The sequence below is a fragment of the Pelmatolapia mariae genome, linkage group LG14 (assembly GCF_036321145.2).
Source record: "Pelmatolapia mariae isolate MD_Pm_ZW linkage group LG14, Pm_UMD_F_2, whole genome shotgun sequence".
NCBI classification, from domain to species: Eukaryota; Metazoa; Chordata; class Actinopteri; order Cichliformes; family Cichlidae; genus Pelmatolapia; species Pelmatolapia mariae.
In genome coordinates this window covers 32,196,487-32,223,129 of record NC_086239.1, presented here as the reverse complement: position 1 = coordinate 32,223,129, position 26,643 = coordinate 32,196,487, and the positions used below count along the sequence as shown (strand labels likewise).

Here is a 26,643-nt window from a genome sequence, read left to right as displayed (position 1 = left end):
GACTATTTGGTCAACCTAGTGAACCTAGGCATGCTGCAGTCATCGAGTCGACCAGTAAATACACTGTTTAAGTATTCTAGAGTCAAATGTAAGGCCATCCCTCCAACATCTAAAGCTTGGCCGAAATTGGGTCAGACCTCAACCCGACTGAAGAGCTGCACCAAGTCCTCAGGAGAGCTGTGCATAAACAAATGCCTGCAAACCTCAATGAACTGAAGTAATGTTGTGAAGAAGAGCGGTCCAAAATTCCCCCACAATGTGAGAAACTGATAAAGCGTCTAAAAGCGTCTGAATAATGGGGTGTGCTTTGTTTTTCACAGGACCGTAAAGAGTCGTATGAAGACTCTCTTTCTTACATGAATATATATTGTCGAATGACAAATACGACACGTCCTTTACACATAAGTACATTTATTTAGGTTTTAATACATTAATATTGAACATGTTACATATTTGTATTGATTGCATATCACACAGCACAATTCCAATTTATTCCTGTATACCTGCTCAAGGTAAATGTAACAGATTTTCATTTAAAATATGTAATAGGAACTCTTCCTCTTGTTACGAGGAGCCCTTAGTTATTAAATATACAAGTGAAAGTGCAATATCTGAATTGGTCCAGGATCTGCATTTTGAGCAGGACTTCTCTAATGAATAAATATTGTGTGTTTCATTTTAAAAATGCGATAAATCTTTGACATTTTTTTTCATTAATTTGCTTTTTGATGCCATTTTCTAAAAACTGTAGCTGAATACAATAAAAACAACATTGTCAGTTTACAAAAGCTTAGCATATCAATCACTGCATTTTCTATTTTCTAAATAAACTTCATTTTTTTCCCCATAGAACTATCTGAAACATAGAGTCTTGACAACACCATAACATCTCACAGCACTATGTTACAATAAAATATCTCTGTTAAAAGTTCAAAGAAAAGGAAAATAGAACAATAGCAACATAAAATTAAAGAATACAATGCATAGATTAAATCATTTAAAAATGTAAAGATATAATTTACTTAGTACAACTCTTTAACTTTTAGACTGAACCTATGTGGATTCATTACAGTTTATCCTGACTTGAGTGACCGGCACAAATATATAGATGTTTATATATATATAGTTCTGAACATATAACATGATAAAAATGCTAAATATATCACTTTGACTTCAAAGGCAAATTTGGCTATAGTACATTATGGCATGTTTGGATAAGAAAAGGCAACACCTGGCAATAAAGCCCAAAAGCAGCTTCTATATTGGCTCCTCTGCCTTTTGAAATGTTAAGCATTTAATTTGACTCTACATAAACTTGCTTACCCCCTGGCTTCAAAAAAGAAAAGAAAAAAAAAATCTACGTCACTGGAGTCGGATCATTTGCTGGTTTGGAGTTTGCAGGTTTTCATTTCAACCAAAGAAAACTCAAAACTAATTCAAGAACCTTCACTTGTGGCTGAAGGTAAATTCATTAGCGACACAGGATCGCCTGCTGCTGTGTGCGGTTTCTCCATCATAACATCAAGACTAATGTAAATAGGTGACTTTCAGTTTTTGCCTTTGTCTCTCTGCCACCTAACCAGTCAATTTTATGAGAACCAATTATGTTTACAGATATAATCTTGAGTATTACTTTTGATTCTGCTTAATAAAAGTCACTGAGAGGCTGGAAAGTTTCTCGCTAGAACAGCAACGACTGGGAAACAACCGTTTAAAAATGCAAATATACAAGCTGAGATAAAGAATCAGACACGTAACACTTAGTGGCAGTTTGCTGGGAAAACAAACAATAATTTAAAACAGACCTGTTACGGAAATGATAATTTGCGCTATCAAGTCACGTGATACCATAATATCAAATGTTTAGAAGGACATGATGATATGTAGAGGTAGGAGGGGCAGTGAAAGCAGTAAGGCTGTTCCTACTGACAGCATGAGAGGGCTCTTTTGGACGCTGTGCTATCTAAATCAGTCACAGTAACCTTTTAAGACAGAGGAAAATACAAAAAGTTGTGAAACTGAGCAGGGCACAGGCTGGTTACTGGCGGCGTCTTCTGCAGGTGTTATGCAGCCTTGGTGTGAAAACAACAGTAGCGCTGAGAATATCTTTTATCCAAACTGTCTTGACCTCGTAACATTCACAGCGCCAAAAAGTGTTCAGGGAACCATAACAATAACAATTTACAGTCACTTATTTCTTCCTGACTTCTAAAGAAAAGTCAAAGTAGGAAACTGACAAGAAAGAGTTCACCGTTCTTCAAGACTGCTGGATTTGAGTATCGTATGGACCGTAGACATTTACAATATAAAACCCTTCAAGCCTGCAGTCTAAATCTACTTTGTTAGGCACAATAAATAGGCCCCTGTGGTATTAAGGTTCAGAGTGACGAATGACCCAGAACAATTCTCATGTCTGAGTGCAGGTTATGCACCAGCATAAATCTCTATTAACCACAAATAATTTATGCTGAATCTAGTAAACATCTAACTGCATCATTTTTAATAGACATTCTTAATGTATTTACAAGAAATCAAAACGCGTGTTTTCATTTTACAGCCCGATTGATCTCAAGCGCAGATCTGTCCACTTAGCACGGTTGAAAAGAGTCTGATCCAGTTTTCTCTGTGGGCTCATTTCTGCTGCCTCGATTTTTGCTTCCATTCTGTAAACACTATTTACAATTGTGAAAAATACATGACAAGAAATGATTTCACAAACTGTATGATTACAATATGTACATTCAAGAAGTAAGTTATTATGTAACATCACTCAAGGATCCGTTGAGAAAGATCTCTCTTTTTTTCTCGTTTTAAATCATGTCTGTCAACATAACCCATTCGCCAGATTACCCTCTTCGATTTCTCCGCAGCAGTAATCGATCACCATTACAAAAATCTTGATTGATGTGACACAGTAAACAGCTTGGTGTGAGTTTAAGTTCTTAAACAGACTGCTTTGCTGCTGCTTCTGCAGATGATCATGATGAGATGGTAATGTAGTAGGCAGTATTGTCCGCAAAGATTACAACTACTGTATAGTAAACCAGAGACGTGTGTTTCAGTTTGGCTCATATGTTAAGGCAAAACGTTTGGCACTTAGTTTGTACTGACTTATTTCAGAAAATAATCCTGACGTCACCTTCAAGAACTCTGGTGGTCATTTGTCCTCAGCAGATCAGGACAGGTCAAGTCTGCTGCAGTGATCTGAGAAGTATTTTTTGAAACAGAAATGATGGTGGAACAGTGACTGCAGGTTATGTCCAGATGAGGAATGTATCTTTAGATACATTTTTAGTCCGATGTCAGTTCTGATTGTGACGATGTCAGCAATGAGAATTTAAGTAGAAAGAACTTTTTTGTGAATCACAGTCTCTAACCTGATACCCAGCTATGCGTGGTGGTCTTCACCCCATGTGGGAAACCTTGTTGGGTCACCACTGGCTCAAAGTTGAAGTCCAATGAGTCCCCGTCCATTAGAGTGTCATGGAGGACTGTCTCCATGTCAAACTCAAACTTCTCAATGGACATGTCATCCAGGTCACTGGGCAGTTTTTCTTGATGCGAGGGTGCTGACAATCCCGGTCGACCATATCCGTTGGTGTTAAGAGGACAGAAGCCGCCGGGCATGCCTCCCCCGCCGAGGTGGGCAGAGAGGCCATAAGGCATCGGCATCTGGCTTTTGGTTGTCGGTAAACGTGCGGCGCCCCCGCTGTAGTTCAAGGACATGAGCAAACGGCCATTCATAGCCGATGATGTGGCTGAGGCTGGGCTGTGCACATTGTGGGGATGAGTGTGAGGGAGACCATGTGGATGACTGCTTCCTCCTCCCATGAGTTTGGCCGCATGCTGGCTGCTGTTGTATGGTGGCAGCATACAGCCTCCGCTGGACTGAGACACAACAGTGTCCACTGATGGCATTAGCTCTCCGTGCTGGTCTGTATCTGATGTCAACAGTTCCTTCAGAAGCCCTGCAGTGCTGCAGTACTGGCTCATACTGGGCCCGAAGCTGGATTTATTCTCCGACAGTGTCTGCAGTGGCATAGATGACAGGCTGTTCATTCCTGCTTGGCCATACACACACTTGTGGTATTCCTGCTGAGACTGGGAAGCCATGCTGGGCGAGCTGTAAGAGGGGTACCCAGGGCTCGGCTGCATCATGGGAGAAGGGGAGGACTGGGAGGAGCCAGGGGTTGTCGCCCCTCCTCCAACCTGAGAGTTATTTGGAGAGAGCAAGTTCAGGTTGTCCAGGAGGTTCTCCATGACATTCTCAGAACTGTGTCCCAGAGAGCCTGTCATCTCTGTGAGACTGGGCAGCGTGCCTGTCATCTTGGCCCCGGGGGCTCCAGGGTAGCCCATATGCACGTCTGCCTCTCCAAGGTCATCCTCAGGCACAAAGGGTGAGAGGCGGCCGCTAAGAGTGCTGGCGTTGGAGCTGGTCCGGGGCCTGAAGCTGTTCCATGCATCGTAGTCATCATTGCTGTGGGAGTTGGGGCTGCCAGGCCACTTGGAGTAGGAGCCTGGGCTGTCTGCACCTCCATCAGGGCCGCCCTGCAGGGACAGCTGAGGGGAGACAGGAAGACTGTCAGTGAACCAGTAATATTATGCATGCCAGAGGCGTCAGTTTAAGTTTGTAAGTGAGGCAGAAACCATTGAAAATTAAACACAGGGTTGACTATTACTAAGCTTTTCTTCCACTGTCCATATATTGTAATGATAAGAACACAGTTAAAGACAGGAAGAATGTGACTTTACTTTTCAATCAATAGCATTTTTTTCATGTTAATCTGCTTCAATTAACCTTTATTTAAACTATGGCAGATTAACACATTATCTCAAGGTACTGTACACATTGCATACACAGTGAGTAAACAAGTATTGAAAAAAATACTAACTCGGTATGTAAATCAATAAAGAATTCTTTCTGAGTTACCTTTTTCTTTGCTGCTCTTCCTCTGCTCTTGGTGAACTTGCTGTTGTTGTCCATGGAGGCTGCCCTGCGTCGCGGGGACTTGCCGCTCTTCCCGCCCTCTGGGTTTAGCATCCACCATGAGCTCTTGCCCGTCCCCTCATTCTGCACTCGAACAAAGCGGCTGTGGAGGGACAGGTTGTGTCTAATGGAGTTCTGGAGCAGAGGGAGAAAGAGAAAAGCTGGGTGAGGAGCGGACAAACAGAGAGTTTTAAGCATGCCCTTTTCCGACAACACCTCAGATCTGATTCATCATACAAGTGCAAATCCATCTGTACAGGTGGTCCTTTGTAAAAACACGCTCAGCTTTACAGCCGACTTACGAGGAGAAAGCGGAGATTTTAATGTCACTCAACAATCTAATGCCGCTCGCTATTCAAAAAACACATGTGCACAAGCAAACAGACAATAGATGTCAGTAAGTTTACTCCATGAGCAATATCCTAAACAGAGCAGGGATTAAACTGCAGACACTCTTTTCTCCAAATTCACTGTAGGTGTGGGCTTTCCCTCACAAAAACAGAAGGGCCTATTGTAAAACGCTATTATACCACATTCCTCCTAACTATGTGTCTTGTTTAAACCAGTTCAAAATCAAAGGGAGGAAATAGACTAATCTTTCCTCCTTACAGACACACTTATGGTGCGCTCTAACGTTGCTTAGTGACACCACCAGTGGAAAAACTAATTTTTGTGCAGGAAGCTAGTGAAGCGTTGTTAAAACAGAGCAAACAAAAGAGCGAGAATATTGAACAAATGTCTGCTAAGCACAGCGCAGAGAGTAAGACAGCACGTCGCCCCTGCTTTATTGGAAGTGCACTGGGACGCTTGGCTCTTCAACATCGCAGAGTTAATTTGCTGTTCAGCCCGTAATGATTTTAAAACTCTACATCAGCCTAAACTGTCACTGAAGTGACCATTTAACCTCAGATGATAATTTATAGTCTCTAGGCTCTGCATCATTTTCTGTCCAGGTCTTAACATGAAGTAATGAGCCTTGTCCAGACATTACTGTGCATGCGTAAAGCTTGTTGTTTTGGAAGAAAAGCTAAAACTCCCGGCACACACACACACACACACGGCTTAGCATGCATGGTGTCTAACGTCATCAAGGCTGTTCCTGCTGTGAGTCACCGCTTCACATCTGGTTCACAGTCTGCCCTCTGCTCTGCCTTCACCTCTGCTTCTCCTCATTTCTACCATCCCTTTGGAGTCTGGACACTAAAATCTACACCCAGTATAATCTATTCCACAGTTTTCATTGCTAGTGACTTTTATTTCTTTAAAATAAGAGATACAGGACTTTCTCAGCATTGAAATTTATCTGTTGGAAAAATACTGAAAAAGTGCACATGTGATTTCATAGCATTTAGTTTACAATGATATGAAACAAACAAACAAACAAACAAATGACTCATACTGTTGCTTTTCTGTAATTAAAGGCAAACTGCACTACAGATCTGACTGGTAACCCTTGGAGGAACTCGGGGTCTAAATTAAGTTCTGGCTAATAATTTAAAAGTATTCCAGTTATTAAAGATCTCTGGGGTGATGACTGCAGGACTAAATATTGATACATTCTAGAGGATTTGCAGTATTTTTAGGCAGTCAACCTCAGTCTTCTCATTGGCAATCTACACAGTTGCTTATTTTAGGTTTATCATTTCATGCATTTTCATCTGCTTTGCTACTATTGCTGGTTTCTTTCAGCATACTATCACTATTAATGATCCCTGCTGCAAAGCAGCATGTAGTACCTGCTTACTATTGTTTCAGTAGTACCTGTCCTTTGCTTTCTATAGCCTCAGCATCACCTGTTGGATTGCAATTGAGCATAGTCACGTGTAAAAATGATAAGTGTAAGCATGTGACACTTTTTCAAGTGTCAGCCGGCTAATTTGACCAATTTTCATGCATATTTAGACAGTGCAGGAAACACACAATAGTCTTTATCTGTTGTTAAAAAATTCAAAGACTAAAGGTTTGTGGTCATTTTGGCAAAAGCTGAGATGCTTGCAAGAAACAAACTGAAACAAAAAGAATGATCAAACGCTGAGATGGTAATACGGGTCAACCTCTGAAGCCCAGACTGAGTTTATCCTCATGAAATTGCAAAGTCATAATCTGATTATTTTCTCAAACCGTAAGAGCCATAAAATACATTATTCACAGGACAAGTATGATTCCCCCATCACAGCTGGACTCGCTTCATTATGAAGTGATTCTTTTTTAAATAACATAAATGTTGCTGGATATGTTAATTGGAAAACAGCCAATTTCAGAAAAAACACGCCATATTTTATTTCCCTGTCCTTTATTTTCCTTCAACATCTTCTGTTCCGTGTCGTACTTTTCCCTCTTTCCCCTCCTCAATGGAGGACTTGAGCCTGTAGGGCACATGAGGGCCTGCATGAACACTGGTGCTTCACAAATGAATGTAATTACCTCTGAATCAAATGACCCAACTGCTTCAGCCAATAGTTGTGGTTTAGTTTGCATGATCTGAGGTACGTGACAGCCCTTCCGTGATTATCCAAGTAAATGCTTTTCTCCCCCTCCTCCCCCTCCTGCACATCGGTAGCTATGACAAAACGCAAGGAGTAAAGTCTGGTCATGAGCCTCTCTTTCCCATGACTGCGACGAGTGCTGCTGATTTCAGCTCTGCTGGGACAAGGAATGAACGCAATGTGTGCATCAACCCCGGGATGTCCTGTTGCAGCCACATATCATCCCGGTGACAGAAAGTAGAAAGTCACAGCTAAAGTCTCTTACTTTAGTGACCCAGGTTTCTGCTTTGTCAAATGTCACGGTTAGAACGCAGGGTGTAATAATCCAAAACATTTTAAAACCCAGTTTAAAAATATTGATGCAAGGCAGGGAGTACCAGCAAAGGGTCATAAAAGTTGCTCTGATGGGAAATGCCAGAACTCGGCAGAACTTGGTGTGCCGTGTGGGGAGTGTGGCTGAGTGTGTCTGGTGGGGCCAGTGGAAAAGCCTCGTCTCACACTGTGTTTGTGTGTGTGCACGAGTGTGTGTGCGAGAGAGTGCCAGCTCATGTTTTTAGTGGAATGGCAGTAGGACAAACAGCAGCACAGTATGGTTTTGATTTTGTAGCTCACTCCGCTGCAACCAGTGATATATTGGCTTGAAAACACACGCTATTGGGAACAAACAGACACGCACACAGTGATCCACTAAGACAGAAATGCAGATGTACAAATGGAAATCCCTTTGCTCTCATAATTATGAAGCCTTTCTTCTTTAAGACCAGGCAAGTATCGTTTCTTTCCTGTTAATAATCTTTTTAATTAAAAGTATGTGTTTTTTTTAGGTGTGTGTGTCCGTGTGTGTGTGTGTGTGTGTAGGGTGGGGGGTGGCTGTGGGGTCCTCTGACTGAATGCGACACTGGTTTATCTCTGGCTGCAGTACACAGGAATCTAAACATTCCAGCTAATCACTGTGTGCAAAGTTCAATTGTAATCACAGCCAACTTGTTAGTATCTCTTAGGAAACAGTAAAGGCAGGATTCCCAGCCAGGCAGCCATCACAATCAACATTCCTCAGCAAGGTTACAAAACCCATAATTTCACAGAAGTGAACTCTTGATTACTGTCGCTGGAGGACGGTCCTATCTTATGTTGCATGAAAATTTGACAATAACACTTTGTCATTTCAAAAGCAGAACATTCCGTTTCTTGCCACACACACAAAAAACCCCACCATCTGCACTTACAATGCTAACACATTAACATGTGCTTGAAATTAATATACAGTTAATGAGAGCGGAAATCTTCCTTGCAGTGAGTAATCATAATAAATGTTGACTAAAATACACATGCGCGCACACACTGTAGCCTTCTCTCTGTTGTTCCCGAGCTCGCCGTGAGGAGCACCACCTCCATTCACGGTCAACACAGCACAGCCGTACTGGCAAAACACAAGGAAGTGACCACATGAAAGAGGACTGTGACAGGAAGCAGAGCTGACTTCCTGTCTCACAGGAAACATGGCGGTCAGTAAGCAGAGAAAAAGGCATGGAATGCGAAGTCGTGAGCCAAGTGGACACCGCAAAAATCGCCTCCCCAAAACCCGCTGCCAAAAGAGTTTATGTTTGACAACAGGCGATAATCCCTGATGTCTGATGTCACACCACAGTCATTAAATGAAAGCAAAGTTCACGTTGTCGTGTGACTGCTGAAACTGAATTACATGACTGAATACGTCACGACTCGGCAAGAGGCTGCAGCGTGGCTGTCTGGGCGGTTTGAGTCCAGGAGAATGTGTTTTGAATGTAGGCTGTTGAGAAATGCAGAAAGAGGAGCTGTGTGACAGAGTGGGCTTGGATCAGTAAAGAACACACTGTGCTGATTTAAAAACTCCTTCACTGGCAGCACTACTGAAAGGCCACACTGTTCGGTACATCACCCTCTCTGTGCTTCTGTCCTCAATGTCCTCTTCCTCTCGCCTTGTCTGCTCTTTCCTACTCCTTTCATCTCTTCTTTTCCAGTATTCTCTCCCCTCTTTATCTTGTTTCGATTCATCTGCTCTTTTGTTCCCTACCTATCCTATTCTCAGCCTGCTTGCTTACCTCTCCTTCTACTTGCAAACTGCAGCCAAGTACCTGCAAAAATCTAGACACGGTGCCACACAGGTGTTTCAGATTGACCAAGGTGCTGGAAGCTCTCCGAGTCGTTCAAATGTCAACTTGTCTAATGAAAAAATCCCCAGAAGAGCGCAACACCACCTACATGCAGTGCTGCTTTGAATAATGTAAACCCGCAAGTGAAACCTCAGCTGCAAAGGCCATATAGCTACACGTATAAAGTGCAACATTGCTCCCACCTCACTGACTGAAAGCGTGCAGCATCTATGATCTCACACGCCAGCAGCTATAGCTTCACACACATTTACCAGAGATACGGAACACATGAAAGTGAAAATGTGGTTTCCATGCACTATTTCCACTGAACTCATTAGAGAAACGGTGCTGTCCTTACCGTGCATTTTCACCTTTCGTTACGCAATTTTCAGCCTTAAGAGGAGCTCTTCACTGTAACTAGCTATTGTATGTGTAATGTCTGCACCTGTGCGTGAGACGACAACCTATAGAGTATGCGCACAATTTCAAACCACCAAGATAAGTAGCCCTAAAAGCTGCAGCTGGGTCACGTCTGGAGCCTTGTGCTGAGTCTGGCAAAGGGCGAGAAATATGGTTAAGACAGAAAATGTGTAAACCAGCTATTAGCCTAACACCAGCTTAGCATGTCTGCCCGCTTAACAACAGGATGGGGTTGAGAACACAGCTCTAGGTGAGGTGATGGGTCAACAAACCGAATGAACTCTCGCTTGCTGCGATGAAGTCATCTAAATATATACTTGCGATAACTTTCTCCACTCTGTGTCAGACACACTTAGCACTCTTTCGTCCAGAGTCTGACTGCACTGTTTTGTTTGTTTTGTTTTGTTTCTGGGTTTTCTTGTTTTGGTTTTGTCTTTGGATGGGTGGGGTGGCATCTAATACCTGGGGAGATTTCTACTCTAGTTGTAACTGATCAGTGTTTCCTTATGTGCATATAAAAGCAAATATTGTCACAAATTTCCAAACAATGCAAGGATTTTACATCTTCACAATCACTTTTTTTAACAGTTAAAATATCAGAAAATAAATTACTAAGGTTATATTTTGTCCCATCTAGTGTTATGCAATTAAGTGATCTTGATCATTATCATTGAAAAATACTTTCAAGTGTTTAAAAACTGGGTTGCTATAGCTCACCTGGCTGAGCAGGAGGCCTGTGAACTGAAGACTAGACTTTTCACTGCATGGGCCAATCATCAAACCGATAAATGCTCGTTTTGGGTTGCTCAACCATATCCTCACAGTCAGAATGGAGCATGGAGACGGAACAAAATGAAAATGGAGAGTCAGACATCAGTATCTGTGGTAAAGAGTGGTCCCGCAGCATCTGGAAATGGTTTCGATTTCTAAAACTATAAACACTAGAGCAATATCTGCCGCAAGATAATGGCAACTTTTTCCCACCATTCCAAAGGGGGATGTTACCATCCCATGAGTACAAGAAAGAAAACCTGCAGTCAACAAAATGACGCACTTAGCAGCATCGAATGCCTGTCTTCCTTTTCAGCCACGTCTCTCCTAAAAATTGGGCTCATAGCTGATTATCTATGTCTTTGCATATTATCAAGACATTTAGTTGTATGTAATACTTTGTGGTTGTTTTGGTGCTCTGTTAAGGTGCTGAATAGTTTACACCATTGGATTCATTTAGAATTTAGTTCTAAACCAAGTCAGCTATTACTCCTTGAACCTAAAATTTTGGAGGCTCCTTCTTAAGTCTTCTCGTTTAAGGTCTAACAAACATAGTGAATGAGTTTCATTACAGCTATTACATGAATATTAAGATAATTCTTTACATCAAGATGATAAAAATGTGATAATATTTTTGCCCAAATTGGCTACTTACAATGGATTTGTTTGTCTCAGTCTTACACACATATGCAACAATAAACCAATACAAACTCACATTGCCACATTCGCAGAGCAATCTGACCAGACCGTGATGACTTCATGTATTTGCAGTTTGATATGTTATCTTCAGCACCAATATTGAATTGACCAGTGATAATCACTGACCTATTTACTAAAGTCAATAAAGCGATGATTATAAAAGGTGGTGGAAATAAAAAGCAGGGCACAGGAAATGTAAAGCCTTAGAACTGGGTTCATTATTTATAGCATCTTTAAAAAAAAAACATATTCTAAGGAAAAGGAAATGATTGTTGTCATTTATTTTGCATAGCAGCAAGTGGCACGGCACAACGCCTTAGGTCAAACTGGCTAAGGAAAGCACAAACGTGTTACTGTTGGTAGCGATATAAAAGGAAATCTATCTTGCCACAATTCAGTTAAAAAAAAAAGAGTCTCAGATTAAAAATGGAAATTGACCCTAGGATAAGGTTCTAGCTAGAAATAGCTTCTTTTTTGCCCTCTCCCAACATCCTACCCCCTTCCTAGTCTTCTATTCCTCCCTTGTCCTTTTTTACTTGCTCTGCAGGGACATCATGCATGCATGCTACTTGCCACAGCTGATCGCAGACTCGTGTTGCAGCAAGAACAGTCCCTTGCTCACCCGTTGACGTCAACTTTCAATAAATCAATTTGGCAAAGAGAGCTGAGTGAGAAGGCCAATAGACAGAGCACTCAGTGTGCAGATCCTCAAATTCACTTTAGAGTTCTATGAGTCCAAGTAGCACTCTATGTCTTCCAGGAAAGTACCTCTTCAAAATGGTCATTGTCAGATGCTGACTTATATGAACATCGTAAAGTGGAGAAGGAAAGGCAGAAAACGCGAGTCACGCAGGAGAAAATCTGTCTGCAAATGTATTTACTGACGGCCTTTTGGCAGGATCGCCTTTTCTCAATCCTCTGCAAGCAATCTTAATGCAACCACCCCCCTTCGCCCAGACACACACACGCACACTGATACACACACACATATACAGAGCTTGGAAGCCCGAGTGGATGGTGATTGGTTAAGTTGAAGATTGATCGATCTCAGACGCTGCAGACAAATGATAAATAGTCTGTGAGTGGTTTTGTGCATACGGGCAGAAACAGCAAAGCTACTGACACTCGAGGATCTTTCATCACTGTCTGATAGTGTGAGACAAGTGGCGAGTGAGATGAGTGGCACAGTGGCTATTAGTGAACTTCCTGCTGCATTGTATCCGCACAGGAAGCGCTGGCCAGTCCTGATACTGATTCTTCTGGTTTATATGCAAAACACCGCAAAATGAGACCCTGGTAGGTACAAAAGCAAGGGACCAGCTGGAGAAAACAGTGAGTTCAAGAGCCACAACTTCCTAATCACAACTTTCCCGTCAGACTGCACAAAACAAGAGGAAAAAGGAAAGAGTGGAGCCTTATCCAGGTAGGCTTTTCCAACAGGATCACAATGGTGGATAAAACTCTTACTGCACATTTAAGAAGCAGTTCCCCACTTAGGATTTGCTCTCATTAAGGAGCCAAACACACATAGCTCGGTGAGAGAATAACATATCATCTATCATTTCCTCTACTTTGGACAGGCCTCATATTTGGACAAATTACTCCAAAAAAAACTTGCGAGTGAGTGGCCAAAGTTTAAACTATATACTCAAACAATCGAATGAGCACAGTCGAGCATGCATTCTCAATTCTATTATTTCAAAGGATGCAGAAATCCAACATAAATCTTGGCAGCAACACTTGATGGGGGTCTAAGTGACATTTATGGGCATAAGACACTTTGAAAATAATGACGCAGCAAAAAGAGCAATGGCAGCTTTCTGTTTACATGTTGTGCTCTCTCTTGTGCTCGTTAATTTCTTGACTCAGGCTTGTGCAGCATGCTGCTCATGTGTATAGACAGGGACTAGGTTGTGCTGGCTAAGCTTACCATGCTAAAATATGTGCATGTGTTGCTATGTGCAACACAATGCGAGTCTGTAAATGCACAAAGCAGTGTCTGTGGAGCGAGGATATTTTTTGCTTCTGATCGGCACAACTACTGGGCTGGGCTGCTGCCTGCTCTGCCTGGATAAAGATGCAGTGTGTGGACCACTGCTGGGTGCCTGTTTGGTGACCTGCCTCCATGGGCCTGGCCCACCACTGGATTGACAGGGGGTGGGGGAAGTGTTTAGGGGGTTATATTTATATGCTTCTTACCCCAGTTCAAACTAGCAAACACAGGGATATCCCAAAGCTATTTTATGGCTTCCAGTGGAAAATCTCTATTCAGTGACATAATTGAGAGGATTTCTCATTACCACAGGTCTCCTTAGTGCTGCATAATCAGACTGTAAAGCACTGATATATGTGCATTTCTAAGATGTCTTTAAGAAAATGACTGCACACAAATACATTGGACTGGAGTCTCCGCTCAGAAGATTTAGCAATATCTGGAAGAAGAAAAAAAAAAGAAAAAAAAAAAAGAGCTACATCTGCTAAAATTCAAACATCAGCAGAAAATCTGAGAAAAAAAAATGACCGCCCACACTGTCTGAACACTGTCTCTTCTCAAAAGTAACCTTCTGAAGCAGCAGGGAGATTCCTGTTACGCACTAAAAATGTCACCAAAATTAAAGGACATCACTTGGAGGTTAACACTTCAAGAGTGCAAAAGAGAGCATAATGTGAGCACTGTTACTGTGGGAAATCACTGCCACTATCTTAGGCTGAAACTAAAGTCACAGTAGCGGTCTTTTGAACTTTTTCTTAGATCTCTTTCCATCGTCGAGAAAATGTAGTTGCTGTACCGAACACATAGCTGGCTACAGTTCGTTAACATGTTTTTAACTGATCACAGTTTAACGGTGAAAAACGCAGGTCCTGATAGCTTTTCTTGTTTTAGCTTTATACACAAAATCTAAAAAAAAAAACCAATATGCACATCAATCAGACTCTGTACATCTGTAATGCACTTACCTGTTTTCTAGTTCTAAAATTGCCATGATTCACGAGTGACTGTTTTCAGAGAAAGGAAATTGCTAAAGAAACCTTAAAAGATGCGCTGGAACAGTTATTCTTTTTGTCACAAAGTGGGTTTTAATGGACTCACTTTAAAAAGGAAATAACAGTGACACATATGAAAAAAACATATAAACACATACAGTATGCAAATGGAGCAGGAATGCAAAAACTGTAACAATGCAACTTTAAGAAGACACCAAAGCAGCCAAATATTTTCATGGTTATCTTAAAAGTTATTTCCATGTTTTCTGAAAATTAAACCAGAGAGACCACTAAAAGATATACACTGTATACTTTCAATATCAGCGTCTTCTTATGCTATATAAAAGCATTGTGAAGACAGCAGATGTAACCACAGACAGAGTTAAAGAACGAGAGTTTGTGAAGGGCTCCGTTTTCTCATGAGGTATAAAGCGAAACTAGACAGATATGTCCCACACTGTTAGGTACAGCGAGAGATGGCAAGTATGACATTAAGTCAGCCTAGACTGGACTCAGTCATGGCGATCATTATAAAGCTGGCAGCGGTACAGGTAAAGGCAAGTCTCATTTCAACATTTATACTGTCTATTATTATATTAAGTCTAAACCACAACAAACCACGACATTTAAGTATTTGAAAAGAACATGTAAAAAGTTTGTGTTGAAGTATAATCAGCAATAACACTGACTCACTTCCAAGCACTGAGCAGTGCGGAAGAAAGGAGAAAAATGAAGGAAACGCTGGAAGAGGAAGAAGCCACTGAATCTGGCGTCATTCTCAGTGTTGCTTCCTCTCCTGATGACATCACTATCCGTGTTGCATACCTTGTAGTGCTTTCAAACCACCCACTTCCCGTCAGTCTGAGGCTGAAGTTTGCACCTCTTAAAAAGGAAGGTTAGCAGAGATAAGAGTTTCTAGAAAAAAATATTAGTTTGCCATAGTCACGGCAGCCAGCTGACATAAATATCATTGCTGCCTTTTATTACTTTAAGTTTATGCAACAATACATTAATCACTTTTTCTGAGAGTCTAATGTTTGCACAAAGCAGATTGTGCAATTCAGACTTTTTAGAGTGATGGGGAAATTAATAAAGGCCTAAGACATGTATGCCAAACAATTAGTATTAAAGCGTCAATATTAGTACAGCGCAAAATATCACAAAAGCAGCTCGATGGTGAAAGATGAAAAGAAAGGATTCTCTCTTTTGATTCATAGAGCATCGTAACATTTTCCACCGTTTTCCCAATGGCACCCTCTTTAAAACAACAAAAACGCTTCTGAATTGCTAACAAATGCCGGTGTTGTAAACAGACCATTTTCTTTTCAATGAAATCTTGCTTGTCAATCACATCAACCACAGTATGAATGAATCACTGAGAGCAGAATGTGTCGACATGTCATTACACATCAAATTGGCCCGACTTACACGGCAAAATTTCCCAGAATCCAACACAGAAACCCTGAAAGCTGAGCCGCACTAGAAGGCAGAGATGTTACCCACAGACTGCACAGCAATATTCACCTCCACCAAAAAAAAGCAAAAAAAACACTCTGATGTTTATTTTGAGCAGACGTACGACGCGCTATTTATACAGGCAGTTACAGGAGAAACGCATTTTGCACCTCTCGCATAAGCCAACAATGACAAACTGATATCCTTCTTTGGTAGGGTTTGGTTGGTACATTTCAGGTTTTGATCCAGTTCCAGTTAAGGTCAAGTAACCACTGCCCTACCCACTGCACCCATAAGCACTTGATCAGACAAGGGCCTTTCTATACAAAACAGACAAAAGTGCAGCAATGTTGCAACACCAATGCAAATCTAAAGGGAACACTCCCAAAGGCAGTTCAGTTATAGGTTTGTGCACTTTGGCCTTGAAATAACCTATGTTCCTATGACAAAGAAGCGGGAAACCTGCCTTCAGATGTACACTCATAACAGCACTTCTGATTTTAGTGTAGATTTTAATTTCCACCCATGTCAGCCAGCTGTACAGTTCCAACGAGTGTTCATGTATGTGACAGAGAGCCAAAATGGATGTGTGATGGTGTGATAATACCAGTCCAGCCTGACAGGCACCGTGCATAATCGCTTCAGGGCAGGAATTGCACAACAATGTGGGTCTGGGTAATGCCTGTGGTTTGGGGCCCTCAGCAGTGAGCCTTCCCATTAAAGTGTTGCTCTGTTCACTCCTTGTGTGTCTGTAGCTAGTTCACACTCATATATAAGCTATGAGAAACTGACGGGACGCGAAATTTGCAAGTGTGAAGAAGCACCGTGGGTTTTCACTTCTTATTTCTACAGTGAAATTTTTTTAATCCATATCACAGTTCCTCTTCTCACACCATAAAACAATGCTGAGGTCTTAATGGTAAGCCCACAGAGGATTTTTTTCAATTTTCCTGACTGGTGAGAAGTTGTAAAAAGAAGAGGGAAAAAAGAGAAAAGAAAAAAAGATCACGTGGTTTTGTCTTGCTACTACCAAACCCATAATCTTAAAAACAAAACATTCTGACTCATCCTAAATGACTGTTTACCTGACAACGGCACTGGATGTCAACTTCATATTTTCAACTCTAGCGTAAAGCAACCTGCGTGGGTGCCACTCCTCTGTAAGGCTGAATGAAGCTCTAGTATTTACTGGTATCTTTTGTATATCACTTCTACTTACTCACAGTTACTGGACGCTACAATCACTGAGTGATCTCTCTCCTGAATGATCTGGTCCTCAGCCAGAAAAAGAACTGACAAAACAAAACTCTGGCAGGAGTGCTGCGGAGCTCTGTCATGCCAGTGTCTGAGGCGGTGGAAACAGTCGTACACATTTGGCATGATTTGTTTGAAATCACGACATGAAAGGGGCACTTTATGGGGTTTTCCAGTTTCCTTTCCAGCACGATAAAGGCTCTGTAAGTAACTTAGCAATAAGTTACCAGTTGTGGTCCTGGCTACGTCACTAACTGTTTACAAAAACATCATTTCCAACCGGTGTAGGTGTAGATTCACATTCAAAAGTTGCACTTACTGTCATAAAATGCATTGAGGAAGGATTCTTTTTTCTCAGGTTTTTCAGTAAAATTTCTCATTATAGGCTCATTCCTGGCTGCATAGTTTTTGCCAGACCATCTGGAACATCTTGCCAACCCCAAGCACTTAAAAATGTTGCTTTTTTTCTGCTTTACAGAAAAAAAGTAAAACTCTTTTGCATATATTAGATAGGTTTTTTTGTATTTTGCTCTTTCATTTCAGAAGGGAGAAATGCTATAATGTGATCTGGCAGCTGAAGAAGTGAAGAAAATCTAAAATCTTTTCTTTAAGTGAGAGCTGCAAACTGTAAAGCCTGTTGGACTGAGACAGACAGACGTGAATGTAGAGAGAAGCTCCACGTGGGATCAATTGTTGATACTCATGTGAGGTTAAAGGGATGTGATGCGATAGCTACAGAATGACTTAACTCCTAAATAAAAACACACGTGCTCCACATGCAGATTTAAACATCCAAAAATCATCTGACAGCAACGTTGCACCACATTGCTTGTTATTTCAGTCTGGTGACCCCTCAATATCACAAAGTGTTTCTTACTAACAATAAAAGACAACAGAGGGTAATGCTAATGCCGGGTCTCAGAAGTAAACAAATATGGAGCAGGACAGAAGGAAAACATGGCATTGTGAAACAATGTGTGGAACTACTAGTTTCACACTGTTGCTCAATCAAGTTTGAGAGGATGAGCACAGTTACATCACATCATGTGTATCACGCTGCTATACTACGCACAGCCAAAACCACCTCAACAAGTGGATCTACTTACGTCAACCGAAAAGGACAAACATTTGCTGCCTCTTTGAAATGCGATAAATGTCATTCTTTTTCAGGATTAGATATTCTAAACAGTCTTCGGTTACACCAGTGTCACCTTTGAATCTTGGAGGACAATTTGAATTGACAAAATGGGCAATTAAAGGGTCAAATGACTGATATGTTAACTGATAACCGGTATAATTACTGCAGTCCTAGGCAGAGAAGATTAAAGACTAACAGGTAGCAATCATCAATACTCACAGCTACTTTCTAACACCCCTGGTGCGCCAGCTATGGTGATTCACAACTTCAAAGCACTAAGCGATACAAAAAGTGAAGGGGAGAGGCGGTCGTAAGTGGATACTGGATTAAAATCAGCTGGGGAGAAAAGGAAAGGCAGAGTATCACGCCACAATAAAAAAGATATAAAAGCCTGCGCTGGAATGTTCCCTGTGTCAGCCTGTCTGTCTGCCATCATGTCTGCGCATCTGCCAGCAGCAGGGCTTTAATTATGAGGCCCAGGTTATGTGCGCACACACAGTAGACTAACGTCCCACATATCTCTAACACAGTGCCTCACAGTTCCGCTGACTAACCAGTGGCACCAGACTTTGGCCTGCGGCTCCCTGATTCCAGTAAATGTCTTGTTATGCAACTCCTAACAAGTATCACCCAGACTGAACTTAGAGCATTCTGGGTCCTCTGCTGTGTTTTCTCTCCCTTTTCTTAATTTTCCCCTAAAGACAGTAAGCAGTTAGCTCCTTGGGGGTTTGCCATGGCAGGGCTCGGGTAGTGGGGCGGGAGATGGAAGTTAGTAACCCTTCAAAACACCAAGTGTGGCCCGCTTTGTGCTGAGGCAGAAAACCAGGAATGGAGAGGCAGGCGGCGCAGTCAGGAAATGGGGAGGAGGGTGAGGAGAGCTCCTTCAGCTCTGTGCCTGAGAAACACAGCTGCCCCTCATGTCTTGGGGCAATGCCAAGGTTGGACTCCCTGATTGCCTCAGGGGGGTGAGAAGTGTGTGTGTGCGCGCATGTGTGTTTGTTTCCAACCAGCAAACACAGGAGGACTGCTGTTTTATCCAGCTATCTGTCCTACTAATACACATTCAGACCCAGAGAAACAAACCGCCTGTGACTGGTGATAAAGCACCACCAACTTTCTGCTCACTCAGCTAGAATACCTAAATTCTCAGCTTCTCCCTTTCTTTGAGCCACACTCCTGGTAAATCCATTTTAGATAGCAAGCAGCAATCTGATTCACCGCTGCATCATCTGCAAAAGTTAAGACCATTAAAAAAGGGTGCAATGTGACTCTAAATCCTATTACTGATCAATTAAACTTAAAGGCGTTGTATACTGCAAACCAAAAGACATTTCTGAGACCAGTAATCCGTTTCTTTTAAGAACTCAGCTTTGGGTTAAACCATTTCTAGCAATGAGCTGGAGCTCATATTATACTGGAATAAAACACACTCACACACACTAGCAATTTGAGTGCGGAGCAGTTTTTACTACAGTCATATCATGACTGCTGAAACAGAAGATAATATCAGATTTCATTCATATCATTATATCTCATATATTCTACATCACACAGTAGTTCAAGCTCCAACAATTTTAACTGAAAGGCTCCATAATATACTTGATCTGTTCAGGTGCTTTCAACAGCATTATGTTTCATTTATGTATTCTACTTATGAGATTAAACTAATAATTTAAAGATTAGCCAATACAAGTTTGCAAAGGTATCAGATAATAACTAGAATTAAAAGAACTGCACCTATACAAAGCAAAAACACACCAAGAAGTAGAGCTTTCCAAGAGAATTCTTGGATCCTTTTGATATATGCCGTTGTTTATGTCAACAATTTAAAAGAAGTATAGAGAACCATGTGTCACTGTTAATGGTTCCACGTGTTCCATAGAGTTTATGAAGGGTTTCTTTTTTGTCTTGATATTTTTGAGGCTTATTTTGTTACAGAATATGTTTTTCTGATGGTAAAACCAAAAGTGAGAAAGTTTATTTTGTCAAACTGGGCTATTTGAAGTTTCACAATCTACATTATTCTTTACTCTAAACAGGTCCGTGGGATCCATGACTCTTGATTACTAAACTACTACACAACCTATGTGGTGCTAACCTTGCTTACTGTAAGACTAAGACGGTAAGAGGGATTGGAGTCAACAGGTGCATTTACATGGTAATGACCCTCGTGTCGCTCGCTGTACAATCTGCTCGGACCTACGTGTTTGTCTGCTTCGGCACAGTTTGCTTTGAGACCCGTGGGAGTGTTTACCAGCGTAGGCTGAGGAATTTCAGGTCAAGAGAGCATCGAGCACAGAGAACACCCATGGCCAAATTGATCTGGTAACTGACATCAAGGCGTACCTGAGCCATCCAGCTCCATCAGTGAAAAGCAAATATTTATCCTGCAGTGACGTACTTATAGTAGAGAAATATACAAAAGAACAGACTTTTGGCATATATGCAAGTGTCTGCGTGCATAATGTATATAATATTGCCTACCTAATGCATGCATATGTTTGTGTGCGTGCAGCAATATCAAATCCTGATTGTAATGCTTATAGTGACTTAAGGAGCGTGATTTTTTTAAGTTAGGCAGTCTGCTGGAGAACTGGACATATTAGGAAAAAAATAAGCAGTTCTGCAGAGAGGTTTGGTGATGCATCATTTGTGCCATCTGTTCTTCTTCCTGTTGGATGGCATCCTGTGCCAGGGCCAATGTCCAGTCCACTCTGAGAGCTTCTCCAAGCTGGTCCCACCTGGCACAACTGTCCTCAAAATTCACACTGTCACAGACGGCCTGAGAAGTGTGGAGGCTGTCATGACTCAGTTCAGACACGACCAACTGTGTAGGATCAGCAGCGCTGAGAATCAAGCTCAGCCTCAAACAATTAAGAGTAGATAGCTCTAATCATAGACTAATGAAAACTTCACGTGCTTCAACCAGTTCACTTTAGGGGAGTCACGTCACCTGAAAGATCAGCAACATTGAGGAATAATCTTTAACAGGTTCTGAGACACTGATCCAAAGGTAAATTACAACTAATATTTTAAGGTGTTGAGCAGTCACCGCTTCCTAGAAACAAAGAACTCGGGTTTTGCTTTTGTCGTTGAGATCTATCTACGTCAGAGGCCATGAAAAAGCTTAGTCCACAACTTAGTCAACCAGTGCTTCAACCCACAAGCCGCAGAATATGTTCTTATTCTGAGTGTTTTAATATTATCATGAAACCTCAAAAGGATAAAAATCAAAAGTTATTTGGCAGCGCTGTAGTCATCAGACTGACCGGTTGATCGATATGCTCTCATCCAATATAGCCTCTCATTGTTTCGACAATTGCTGGTGTCATTCTCCAAGAATACAAGTGCTACATCAATAGCCATTCAGGAATAATCTATTCTTTTTGGTAGGGGGAGGAACAGGAACAGGCTACCTGAGAGAAACAGAATGGTCTGAACACACATAACTGTAACTTAATCGAGATGGCCACGTCTACCTTACAAATGTTAACATTTATTGAACAGTAACTCAGCACCAAATTATGGCCACGTTTTGTTCAAATGAATGGCCACAAGTTGTGTGGAGACTTTGCAAATAGCTTGCATTTCACAGCTCAACGACTAATGAGGCATATTACCCAAAGCAGTATCTTAAAAGTTCTGCCTCAAGATTTTATGGAAACTTTCATGCTTAACACTTAAGTGTTAACATGTGAGAACATCAGTGTTTGGTCTCTCGTGTAGTCAGAAAAGAAAAAATGAAATTTAGCACCACTGACACGAGGCCGATTAGAACGATTCCCTAATAGCTTTTGTGCTGATATAGCTCTATTGTCAAAACTCATAATTATAGACAGGTGCGCTGGTTGACTCAAGCTTTTTATGGTTATTTATAATTCTTTAAAACCATTGGGCAGATTTGTTTTCCCCTGTGATGAATCAGTTGTTTAAAGACTAGGCACAGTTTCAGCTGACAAAGTTGTTCTCTGATTAACTACAGTCCAATATTTGGCTTGAGCGCTTTTGTTTGTATGTCTACAGTCCTTCTGGAATGAAATGTGCCACACAATTTACATATTTTCATACTTCCAACAGGTCATTTCACCCATTGGCAGATAATACATAGGACTGAAGATCACAAAGCCTGGTCTCAGAAAAAAGACATTTTGTACATTTTAAAAGGGAACAGTAATAATAAATACCGCTTAAGTGGATTAAAAGATGATTCTATGTAAAAATAAAATTAAAAAATAAAAATAAAAAAACGCATGACTCTCAGACGCTATATTTAAACATCATCATCTTTGGCACAGATACTTTCTCTCTATCCCACCTTATGAGTGTGGTTGCTTTGGAGAGACAATGTGTGACGGCCCCCCTGTGTGGAAGTGAGAGGAGAGCTTTATGAATAACTCCCCTCGCAGCCATGAATGGCACTTTGCTTTCCCACAGTATTACTCAGTTTACACCCCCACCATGGCAGGATAAACCGCGAGCCCAAGCGGTGGCTGAGCCGCCAGTCACACGCAAAAATGTCACACGCTAAATGGAAGCAATAAAAGTGAGAATGTTGATTTTTTTTTTTTTGTTTAGTTTTATTAATGAAGTCACAAGAACGTATTAAGACTGTGTCACTGCAACTCTGCTGCAGTCTCTAACACTAAGTCACTTGTCATTAATTACACTACAATACAGTGCTTTGCTCTAAGAAAAAGGGTGTTTTATGGTCACTGGAGTACTAGTACTAATGATGACGCACACATAACCAAGTAACCAGTCTGCTCATCCAGTTTTTAAAAAAATGTGTTTATTGATAATTTGCAACCTGAGACTTAACATGACTAACACCATGTGGGTGTTTCTGCTTCGAGGTTTCAGCTTACCACACACTGCCTACAGATTCTTGATTATTTCTTTTAATTTCCATAAAAATGCAGCATTCGGATTTTTGTTTTACAAACAAACTACAAAATATTAAGGATGACTAGCATCCCTTGCTCATTGGGAAAACATGCTTAAAAGCATGGTAAATACGGAGGAAATTTTTCCTCAAGCAACCTCTTTCACAAACACACCGACACATTGCACTCAAAAGTTTCATTTGTTGTCTCACCGATAAAAAACACACATTTTATGCTAAAAGCACCTTGCCTACAAATCACAACAAAGCCAGAGAGCAGCACAAAGCTGGAACCTTTTAGAGTATGAAGGCATACAAAGAAGAAGTGAAGGGGAAAAATGGCTTCTGGGACAATATCACCACCCTAGCAACACATCTGTCCAGTGCCTGCTTTGTTTACTGGGGGATATTTCACTACACTGAAGGGGTTTTTCCATTCTCATTTAATTTGTCTTCACAGGACTACATTTGACAGCCTAACATGAGTTTGTGTCCTTTCTGCAAACACTAAAGTCAGATGAATGGATGAACACGCGGAAGGCAGTTTATTGTGGCAGTTTTTGGCAAAAGTATGCAGGTCGCGTGTGAATGATTAATTAGGGAAAAATATCTGTCTACAAGTCTGATTCAGTGCAAACTAAAGAAAAAAAAAAGAAATTCTCTCTAGCCTTTGTGACTGATCTGAATGTGTCATCTCTCAGCACATGACTCAAACATGGGATCCTGCTGACACGGGAACACAAAAAACAAAAGCTTTAAATTTCATCGGCAGCCCAGACAGCCTACAACTCTACAACAGAGGGAAGCCATAATAAATCTCTCACTGTGTGGCTACAGGCTCAATATGATTTCCTGCTGTGAGAGTAGACTGTCATTAATTTATTGTCAGACACCAATGAAACTATGTGTCTCCAAAGAGAGGTTTACGCCCTTCAATAGTGTTCAGTGGGAGGGCCTGTCACACCACATCAGAAATTTTAAGTCCCCTCTTGCGTAATGTTTGGGACAGTTCCTAGGACACATGAATGCTGGTATCTCCTTACAACACAGATGTATAAATAAAGCTTCATTCAGTGCTCACGCACTCTGTTATGGAAAACTGTGATTTAGCCTTAAAAAAAAGAAAACTGAAAGAGTAGATCTTTCTAAATGATTTTAAGTCACAACTCAAAACATTTTCTGAGGGAAGCATTAATTTGGGGACAAGAAACATTCAGTTTAGTTAGGATATTCATATAAATCATCAAGTCAGATTACTGCCTAAAGTTATAGTGACATAAAACGGTCGTTAAGTGGATGGATAACAATGGAAGAGGACATGTGAGCATGAATGGGACTAAGTGGTTAACAACTTAGCAGCTACGCAACTCTTTGTGCATGGTTTTTGTCAATCCCAGGGAAAAGTATGCATAGGGAGCAAATCGTGTATTAGCATAAGTCTCTGCAGATGATGATAACCCTCGAAATGATGATGGATGATAAAAATAAACAACCCTGACCAAATGCATTATACAGTCACAATAAACCGACTATTGAACACCACAGACAAGCCAGAAATCCCTGGAGGGGTATTACAGTGATACCACAGGAGATAAAAAACATAGCATAAAGCACAATGAAGCCCCTGTGAACCCACTGTTAAGTACCCACAGACACACCAAAACTCCCCACTGAATAACTTTTTTATTTTTCCTTTTATACAAGAAGTACCACAAGCAAGTGCTTTATCAGGCCATCCATGAACACACACACACCCGCACACATGCACACACACAAACTCACAGTTAAGAATTAAAAAAAAAACAAACAAGTAGTTACCTTCCATCCTGCAGAGCTGTTGCTGTCTCCTTTGTCCTTGAAATAAGGCACACTCTTCACCATCCAGTCATAAATCTGAGAGAGAGTTAGTCGGTTCTCGGGAGAACTTTCGATAGCTTTGGTTATGAGGTCTGCATATGACATATTCCCCCATGCGTTTCGCCGGGAGGAGCTGCTCTTCCTCTGGGCAGCGGCTGCAGCGGCTGCGGCGGCCGCTGAGGACGACGAGCCGACCGGGGTGGAGAGCAGAGGCACCTGCTGCTGCTGCTGATGCGGGAGTTGCGGGTTCGGGTGCTGCTGCTGCGGATGCTGCTGATGTTGCTGCTGCTGCTGTGGAGGTTGCTGGTGGACGCAGTTCTCCTGACACTGGAAATCAGTGCACAGGATGATGGGTTTCTGCTCTGTGAAGTCCTCGGTCTCCTCCAGCAGGCTCAGGTTGTTGATGAACTCGGTGTTGTTGGCGGGTTCCTGCTTGACAGATGGGACTGGTGAAGAGGTGTTGGAGTCGCCCGGGTTGATAAACTCCGGCCGGGGCAATGGCCAAGTGCACGACCGGGGCCGCGACAGCGGTTCAAAATCCGGGTCGATTTCCACCAGGTGTGGCTGCTGAGGCGCTTCCGCCATGGTCGAAAGGTGAGTGAGGAAACTGTTACAATGTCATGTAATTGTGACGAACCTGTCGCTCCTCAAAAGCAGCAACTTCGCCTCGGAGACGTGAGCGAACGCAAGATAAAACTGACCGGGAAAAGAGTGCTCCGCTTGGGCGCAGGAAACAACACTGAAAGTTACATCCCAAGTCGATAAAAAATTAAAAATAAATGTAAAAAATCAGCTGATTAAAAGAATGATTCTAAAACGTCTTTCAAGTAAAGTAAAGTCGAGTACGCGGCCACAGTGTGTTGACCCGCTGGTTTGTTTTTGTCCAGTCCTACAGACGTTCCGTCTGCTCCTCGTACAGCCTGTTGACTCTGTGTTGTACTTACAGCTTGTGAGGACTTACTGGAAGTATCATTTGTCAACTGACACCGCCCACATTTGACTGACAGCCGAAAAGCACCAATAAACTGCATCGAAAGACTCAATGAAAAAAGTAAACCTGTGGAGAGCAAATGTGGAAGATTTCCCTGTTTACTTTTTTTAAATTTTTAACGTAATTTCTACAGAAGAATTATATCCATTGCTTTCCCCTAAATATCCTGTATTTAGGTCAAAACTTAGCAACCCTAAATCATTCATTATTTACGATTAAATAAGAGCAATGGTAACTAAATATTCTGTTAGTACTGAAAGCAGACTACAGACTCTGTAAGAGTAATTGTAGCGTGTGTAGTAACATACAGACAGACTCTACACTGGCGCACCATCAGAACGTCTTTATAACCTGGGGTCATTTTTGGTTCACACTAAAACAGGACGATGCCAATTTTTAAGCACTGAACTGGAAATATCGCGCTCTGCGGGCTGTGTGGCAGCCTGTTGCTCGGGAAACGTGATTAGAGAAATGAATGGATTCCGCCGAGCATCCACAAGTTTTAGATCCAAAAGTCACACAGTGAGTCAGGAAGCAGACCTCAAAAATCCACGAGGACGGTCACATTAGTTGAACATTACTGAGA

The 26,643-nt window shown here is 41.6% G+C and overlaps 1 protein-coding gene across 1 annotated transcript; it reads right to left on the bottom strand.

Annotated features, from left to right (window-relative positions):
• Positions 1–421: 421 nt before the first annotated feature.
• Positions 422–25,998, bottom strand: foxo1a (forkhead box O1 a). The gene is made up of 3 exons (XM_063493463.1): positions 25,028–25,998; positions 4,931–5,122; positions 422–4,560 (listed from the first exon to the last, which is right to left on the bottom strand). Exons 1-3 carry the CDS (start codon positions 25,649–25,651, stop codon positions 3,373–3,375), a joined length of 2,004 nt encoding a protein of 667 aa, XP_063349533.1. The 5' UTR covers positions 25,652–25,998; the 3' UTR covers positions 422–3,372.
• Between the last annotated feature and the right edge of the window lie 645 nt (positions 25,999–26,643).

Bases quoted from the DNA above. Each gene is read 5' to 3' on its own strand.
- foxo1a (XM_063493463.1), bottom strand. From the start codon at position 25,651: ATGGCGGAAGCGCCTCAGCAGCCACACCTGGTGGAAATCGACCCGGAT. The intron at 5,123-25,027 runs GTAACTACTTGT...CCTCTGCTCCAG, and splicing joins ACAGCTCTGCAGGATGGAAG to AACTCCATTAGACACAACCT. The intron at 4,561-4,930 runs GTAACTCAGAAA...GTCTCCCCTCAG, and splicing joins GAAGAGCAGCAAAGAAAAAG to CTGTCCCTGCAGGGCGGCCC.